The sequence below is a fragment of the Thrips palmi genome, unplaced genomic scaffold (assembly GCF_012932325.1).
Source record: "Thrips palmi isolate BJ-2018 unplaced genomic scaffold, TpBJ-2018v1 HiC_scaffold_16, whole genome shotgun sequence".
Taxonomy (NCBI): domain Eukaryota; kingdom Metazoa; phylum Arthropoda; class Insecta; order Thysanoptera; family Thripidae; genus Thrips; species Thrips palmi.
In genome coordinates, this window is record NW_023144625.1 from 12,525,762 (window position 1) to 12,533,789 (window position 8,028).

The window sequence follows — 8,028 nt, forward strand, 5'->3', positions numbered from 1 at the left end:
CTTCTTTCGTCTCTTCTTTTTATCCGGTAGAATGTTGTTTGTCATCCACCCCCACCCCGCCCCTTTAACCGTGTGTCTGTCCCTGTCTGACTCTCTGATTGGAATATCGACTCGAAACTTTCGTGTCGTCGGTTGTTCAGTTGTGTAAGCTGGAGGCGGCTTTGAGTTATCGCTGACAGTTGTCTCCGCGTCGTCGCGCTGATCAGAGAATCCCCACCGGCCGTCTACGCCAAACGTCACTGCCACTGTAGCAGGTTAGTGTCGTCTCCACTTCACCCGTCTAAATTGTATATCCGAAGAAAGTAGACTCTATTGGTTTTGTTGAAGTGCTATTACTGCCGATTGCTGCTTCAATAGCTCAACGGTGACCTGTGACATCTTCTCGAATAAGTTTCATCGGTCGACGAAAGGGCTTACATAACGTCAAGTCAATTTTTGTTTACACATTTTCGGCTTTTCGATTGCTACGTGATGCTGAATCAGCGACCAAAATCTTCCATTTTTATTTTCCTGCCCATTCGAAATTCAAAGATTTATTTTTTACTTACTATGCCTGGGTCTGAAGTTTGAAGAATTGCACTTGTGCATTGTTGTGGTGTTTCATCATGCTCATCATTCAGTTTGAAAGATGAAATTTGCTGTTAGTTATTGCTGCAGAGGGATTCTATGGGCAATTGTATTATGTATTATTATTGAGGACTTTTTGAAAATTTGTACGAGTTTCCGCTATGCGATGCAGCGCACACCAAATGTTATGTACAAGTCTGTACAGTCACGAGGACTTTGTACAAGTTATTTTGTGTTTATTTCGTTTTCATACCTTGGTTTGGGTCTGTGATACTTCTTTTGGCAGTGCACTGCTGGTGTCTGGACTTTGGGCACTCATTGGTTATTCAGTTTTATTGATTTTCAACCTAATGACACACATTAGACAGAGGGACAGCACTCAGAAAAATATCTGTCTCTATTGGGCTTTACTCAAAGTAATTCCATAGTGTGTTTTGAATATTCATAATAAAAAAAAAGTTTGGAGCATACTGGATTTTCATAATGTAATGTGCGAAACCAGACAGCTTTCCTCTGAAGTCTTGTCAAACTTATGTAGTAGAGCTTTTGTCAACTAGATTTTCAGTGTTGGTCTTATCTTCACAGAATGCGAATCCACGGGTGGAACTTGTTAAAAGTTGGCACAACTGTTTGCTCACTGCAATTCTTCGGCACCCGATTTGTTACCACTGTGAGTTTCTCCACTTTGCATACTTTTTATTTTGACCTCCCTCTGCTAATCTAGACCCCTGCCTTTGACTTGTTTGAGCTTGAGTACCTAGTTTGTCTTGTCACATTTCGTAAGCAGAATATTTCTTGTTTAACCTTATTTGTAGTGTTTCCCAGTATACTTTCTCCTGAGTGTGTTTCTTTTGACAGCTTGTTGGCTGTTGTGAACATTGCCATTGAGATTTTTAACTTAATGCCCATTTCTTTTATGTATTTTTTTGTTGTTGTTGGTATGTCTCGGTGTTTGTGGCAGGCAGCACAAGCACAGTCCTATCCCCATGCACAATTTTGCCGCCTAACGCCCGATTTTGCCACCCCGGATGACGAGGCTGCAGACTGATTCCGAGAATTGTCTTCGTCGCTCTCGGTCTCTCTCGCACTCTTGGGGTGTCCCGTTTTGGTGCGAGAAAGACAGAGCGACGATAACGACTCTCGGAATCAGTCTGCTGGCCGCCGTGCCGCGCCTCGCGCCTCGCAGCCGCTGCTTGGCGTGAGTTGACCCTCGTCAAGGTCAACGTCGACCTTCACTCGCCGCCGCCCTGCGCCGCCCGCAGTCGCGGTGTGAGTGTGTGTGAGAGTCCGACCGACACGCGGGCCGCACCGGCCGCGGCCGCTCTCTTGCTCTTCCGCTCGCCTCGCACGGCACTGTCTGCGGTGACGCTCTGCCCTGCAGACTCATTGCGAACTCTGCTTTCTTCACTGTCTCTCTCGCACTAAGTGTGCGACAGAGACAGCGGTTTCGGCCCGCAGCTGCAGGTGGAGTGGAGTTCCCCGCGGCGGAGGCGGAAGGCCCCGACCCGACAGCGCGTTCGGCTGCGGTCGGCTGCGGTCGGCGGGCCCGAACGGCGGCGGCGGCGGCACCGTCGGACAGCCGGGCGCGGCGGAACGGCGCGCTGAGCGGTTAATTTTGACTGCGGGCAGCCGGGCAGGGCAGGGCAGGGCAGCGAGGACACTGCTAGGAGGCGGTCGGTTGACGGAAGGAATGACGGAAGTCGACAGCGCGGCGTCCGCCTCCACCGGGCGGCTTGCCTCAAGACTGTTTCCGAGAGTCGCTCTGTCTCTCTCGCACCTATACGGTACGCCCCATGAGTGCGAGAGAGACAGGGCGACGAAAGCGACTTTCGGAAAGAGTTTGGTGGCGCGCCGCGCCGCGGGCCTTTGTGGGAGGAAGGTCGATGAATCGATAATTTGATGGCCACGCCGAGATATCGACGTGCAACGCGATGACCCCCGTGCGACTGGCCAGGCCCTGGCAGGCCTTCCCTCCCGGCCCGGTGGAAAAATAAATGGGGCAAGCAGAGCAGCTCAGCTGCAGGGGGAGAATGAACGCTTGGCGCGCAACACGGTGTGGAAGCGGAACCGCAATCAACCCGCCTAGCCCGCTGCTGCGCCGGAAAAACGCTTCGTCACTCCGTCGTCAAGTCCCCGTAGTCCGTTCCGGGTGTCGTTTGCATCGCTCTGTATCTCATCCCAAGTGACCGGGAGAGAGAGATAGCGACTGAAATGACTCTCGGAATCGGTCTGCAGTTTTCTGTGTCATACGCGCGCGTGTGTGTGGTGTGTTGTTGCGTCATGCAGGGCGAAACTCGCTTGTCAGCGTGCTTGTTTGCGTGCGTATAGTGAGTGCACTGCACGGCCCAGAGGTGCGACGGCGTGTGCTTAAAATGTGTCTCGGGCCGCGACGCCGCGACGCGACCTTTCACCTGGCGTGTTTGGAATCGGAGATGGCGGCACGCCGCGGCCCTGCGGCCCGCCATAGGCTGTCGATGAGGGTTGGCGTCGCCGCGTCGCCGCGTCGCCTCGGCGGGCAGCCAGGCACGGCCAGGCACGGCCAGGCAGCCACGCCACTGCGAACCGCAAGGGCAGAGTGGCGCTGTCTGCCGGAGCCGCCTCCCAAATTGACTTATCGCTCATAAGGGAATTAGGATTTTGTCAGGTGGAGGACAGACGCCCCGAAAGCAAAGTTGGCAGCAAATGCTTCGCGCGGCGTGTCGGCCGCAACGCGCGCCGGTGTCGTCTCTTTTGTTTTCGCGCCGTGGCTGTAGGCACTTAGACTGTAGTGAAATAGTGCACGCTTCTCGGGGTCTGAGAAGCCTCAGATTGACACTTGTGCACTTAGAAAGCACGGCCGCCTGGCGGGCGGACAGTACATGGCGATGGAGAGAGAGGTGGCGTCGACGAAACCATGAGCCATCCCAACCCCGACCTGGGTTCTCGCATGCGGGGGGAGGGGGGCTTATAAACTCGCCACTATCGCCAAAAAGTTTGCGGCGCTGCTCCACCCGGTCGCGTCTGTCTCTCTCACTCTGGCAGACGGGCACGCGTGATCGCTCCCCGTGCGTGGCTGTTTGTTGGCGGCGTGCGAGTGAGGGAGAAAGTGTCGAGTTGGACCGCGCGCGCGCCGCTAACTTTTTGGCTTTCCGGGCGAGTTTGCTGTTTTCCTTCCGGCTCCATGATTCCGCGATTCCATAGCGGAGCTGCCTCGTCATACGGCACGGCGCGTCGGGGGGGGGGGGGGGGGGGGTGTTCTCGGCAACCGTTGGACTGTGACTCAATGGTGACGCGGTCGTGACCCGGTGGACTTCGGATGGCCTCGCCACTGGCCAAAGGCGGCAGAGGCGGCCCTAGCCAAAGGCAAGCGGCAGGCGTGGGCAGGCTCAGGTGGACGGCGCTATCTCTATCTCCGTCCGTTATCAGCGAACGGCGGCACGGCGCGCATACGGCGTGTATGAAAGTGTGAGCGGCGCTCTGGAGGCGCCAGTCGAGACTCAACCGCCGCCCGTTTGTTGCAGAACGTGTCGCCCACCAACACCAACAAGATGGCCGACTGGAAGAGCGCCTCGTCCGTGTACGACTTCACCGTCAAGGACATCACCGGCAACGACGTGTCGCTCGAGAAGTACAAGTAAGCACTCGACTCGATAAGCGTGTTTGCCTTTTATTGTTGGGAGGCTAACGTTGTTGATGACTGAAAGGGGCCATGTGCTGCTGATCGTCAACATCGCCTCGCTGTGCGGACTCACGGCCACCAACTACAAGGAGCTCGTCGAGCTGGACGAGAAGTACAGGGAGAGCCACGGCCTCCGCATCCTGGCCTTCCCCTGCAACCAGTTCAACGGACAGGTAGGTCCGAAACGCTTCAACACCTTGCTAGTCTTCCTAACGACGTCTAATTAACATTCTGTGTCCCAGGAGCCCGGCACGTCTGACGACATCGTCTGCTTCGCCAAGAAGCAGAACGCCCACTTCGACCTGTTCGAGAAGGTGAACGTGAACGGGGACGACGCCAGCCCGCTGTGGAAGTACCTGAAGCACAAGCAGGGCGGCACCTTCGGAGAGTGAGTATCGCGCCGAGGTTTGAGGTTCGAATCCCGCCGCCGGCCGAGTGCCTGGGCATGCCCCCTCCCCCTCTTTTTACGACTCCAGTCTATTACTTGACCCGACGTCTGGGCGGCTCAGCCTGGATTGCCGCGTTGATCACTATTCGGGGCGGGCAGCATGCATTATGCATGCCGCTGGAGCGAGGAAAGGGTTTACGACATGTCTCGTCTTGTTTCAGCTTCATCAAGTGGAACTTCACCAAGTTCGTCGTGGACAAGAACGGGCAGCCCGTGGAACGACACAGCCCCACCACGGAGCCACACGTGAGTGGAGCGAGTGGAGCGCCGCCTGGTGCTTTGATCTATGCCCTTGTGACACTGATGGGCCTCATCTCATGCTTCTGTTTTCCTCTTTATGTTTTCAGAAACTAGCCGCCGTCCTCGAGAAGTACTTCTAAGAGGATCAACAAAGATGCAGCATAATGTTTTTACTGTTTTTAGCTGTAGAATGCAGTAGGACTCTTCTCTTGCAACTGCTTGGTAGACTCGTGAGACGTAGATATTATATTATTTGTTGGTTTTCTTTCTGTTAGTGTTAATTGCCTTGTAGTGTAATGTCAAATGCTCACTTATGTCTACTTTCATTTTCTCAAGACATTGTCCTTTTGGAAAATGTACCTCTTATTACACGTTTTTTAAAATAATTTGCCTCTAAATTATTGTTTTAGGCTTAGTTTTTTACTCTATGGTTGATTACTAACACCATTTTAAAACAGTGACAATAAGAACAATTTATTGTTGTTTTTCTGAAAAGGCGTGCCATTAGTAAGTTGGCTAGTGCACGGTGTTGGTGTTGTTTTACTCGGTCATCCCAGCACAAAATTAGAGATACTCACTGTTTCTTAATTTGTTTAATGCGCCAATCTGTTTTAAATCACATTTCCATTGTGTCATACTCGCTTTCATGTGTCTTTCCCCCCCTTTTGCAAGAGCAACGGATGCTTTGCAGTTGTCTTTTTCTCAATCAATGTCGAAAATTCCATCACTACTGCGAGGCACATTTTGTGTGAAGACTGTCAAGCACCTGTGTGCACATTAAGGCTGTGTATCATCTGAGTAAATTAAATTAAGTTTGACCAAACGCCTTTTCTTTGGATCTCCTCTTTACCTCGCAACATAATACATTTTGGCGGGAGTAAACAACAAGAAAAGTGGCACCACCAGCTAATCTTTAAAGTGTTCCTTTCCTATCTGGTCCGCTCGGGTTCCCTCCAGTGCCTCGCACGAACCCGCGGAGTATGGTTTCAGTCTCAAGTAGCTCACCACTACACGCGCGCGCGAACATACACACACACACGCGTCATCTACCCCGGGCCCTCCGCGCTTTTCAAACACAAACAAAGCACCGAAGGATCCCATTAGGGTAATACCGCGGTGGCTCGGGCCGCTCGGCTCTGCCAGTGTGTGAGCGAGCAGCAGGAAGGGGTGGGGGCTGAATTAAAGGGTTTCCATTGAATTGGTCGTGATCTGGAGACTGATTCCGAGGGTCGTCTCCGTCGCTCTGTCTCTCTCGCACTCCTGGTCGCCCGGTGCGGGTGCGAGAGAGGCAGACGAAAACGACTCTGGGAATCAGTCTGCAGGCGAAGGAAACGAAAGGCGCGTTGACAAATGACGTTATTCGCAGAGCGTGGCGCACCTCGTAGCGAGCGTGAAGCGAGAGAGCGGCGTCTTCCCTTCCCTTCTCGCGAGTCTTTCGACTATTTACCGCTCGTTGCGAACGCGACGACACGACGCGACGCGCGGCTCGTGCTCGGGGAACTGACGTCCAGGAAGAGTCGTAAAATGAATTCGTTGCTTTGGAAACGGGAATGGCTGAACGGCGGCGGGGCGGGGCGGACTCGAAACCTGGAAGTTACTTCCCCGTCGTTGGCGCTCCGGGATGCTCCGGGACTAGAGGGCTGGCGGCAAGCATTGGCGGGCACGCGCCGGGGTTACTGCCAGAGGACGGCATGCCTGATGAGGCCGTCAGGATGCAGCAGACTGATTCCGAGAGTCGCTCTGTCTCTCTCGCACTCATGGGGCGTCCCGTGTCGGTGCGAGGGAGGCAGAGCGACGGGAACGACTCTCGGAATCAGTCTGCTGGACATGAAGGACATGAAGACCGCGCCTGCGCTGCACCCCACCGGTAGCGCCTTACGAGTGCGGGGTAGGCAACCCGCGGACTGCCCGGCGGCCGGGTTGCCTACCGGCCGGGCTGACTGCTGCTGCTGCTACTGCGAGGGCCTGGCCTACAAGCCTGCAAGCCTGCAAGCCCCCAAGGCCGGCCGGGCGGACTGGCGGACTCCAGGCGCCGAGCAGCGCCGAGGCGGCCCCCGCTACATCCCCTTATTTTTCGCGTCCTCCCTCGCAGGCCCCCCGCCGCGCCGCGCCCCGCCGCTCGTTTGAGTGACAGTATAATTATGTTATGTCAATGAGCAGACGGGGGTGGTGGTGGTTGGCGCCGGCGCTGCACGGCGTGGCGTGGCGCGGCGGGGCGGGGCGGAGGCTGCGGCCTCGCCGGGGACACGCAGCAAATGCCAGAATCAATTTTGGTCCCTAAGGCGTCGTGCTGCCACGGCCGCCGCGCCGCCACGAGATGCTGGCACGCTGCACTGCGCGTCGCGATGCCCGCCGCGTGTGGGTGGGGGCGTTGGGGCCACTGCCTGGCCACTGCCTGGCCACTGCTGGGGGCCGCGGGGCGCGGACGGCGGCCTGCCTGCAGCTTTGGCAGCAGCCAGCTGTCACACGGTTATCATCCAACGACAAGGGGGTCAGTTGCGGAAGAAAAGTACACCCTTTCTGTGGCCTTCAACAGACATCTGACGATACCACACACGATTTTCATCTTTAGTAGACCGAAATTTACTGGTCGCGTGATAACTCAAAGTCAAGACATGAGCTCCATAAAAGTGTACTTTTCTTACCCCGTAGTCCTCTTCCCCAACTTATCCCCCTACACGAAAGGGAGGGAAAGGTGCCGCCAAAAGCAAAAAGAAAAGAAGAAGCAGCAGCTGTTTACCGCCCACGCCCTCACTCTCAACTTGATAGAACGAAAACATGTGCCTCAATTGATTTAACAACCGAGTAATTTGTCTCAATTAAGAGCCGAACACGATGGAAACTTGAGCCAGCGAGCCGCAGCGCGCGCAGCAAAGAGACGCCCTGACCCCTTCCGGCCGGTGGAGTTCCTGCTGGCTGACGCCGCCAGGTGCTGTCACCGTTTGAGGAGAGAATTTGGAAAAGGCTCGTCCGATGCTGGCAGCCTAATTGGCAAAAGTCTGGTGAACACCGTGCAGATTCCTCCTTCCCCCGCCGGCCTTCCGCACTCGCGACACCGCCCCGCTAATATCTAGTCGAGTTAGTTAACACTCGAGAGATTTCCGGCTCCATTATA

The 8,028-nt window shown here is 55.0% G+C and overlaps 1 protein-coding gene across 2 annotated transcripts; it reads left to right on the forward strand.

The window, feature by feature from the left end:
• The first annotated feature begins 40 nt into the window (after nt 1-40).
• LOC117642023 (probable phospholipid hydroperoxide glutathione peroxidase) lies at nt 41-5,736 on the forward strand. Of its 2 annotated transcripts, XM_034379788.1 has the most exons (7): nt 41-254; nt 1,153-1,237; nt 4,068-4,180; nt 4,251-4,398; nt 4,468-4,613; nt 4,835-4,919; nt 5,021-5,736. In XM_034379788.1, exons 2-7 carry the CDS (start codon nt 1,154-1,156, stop codon nt 5,051-5,053), a joined length of 609 nt encoding a protein of 202 aa, XP_034235679.1. In that variant the 5' UTR covers nt 41-254; nt 1,153; the 3' UTR covers nt 5,054-5,736. The 2 variants fall into 2 exon arrangements, with proteins under 2 accessions (XP_034235679.1, XP_034235680.1); XM_034379789.1 differs by lacking the exon at nt 1,153-1,237 and having other exon boundaries at nt 42-254.
• The last annotated feature ends 2,292 nt before the right edge of the window (nt 5,737-8,028 follow it).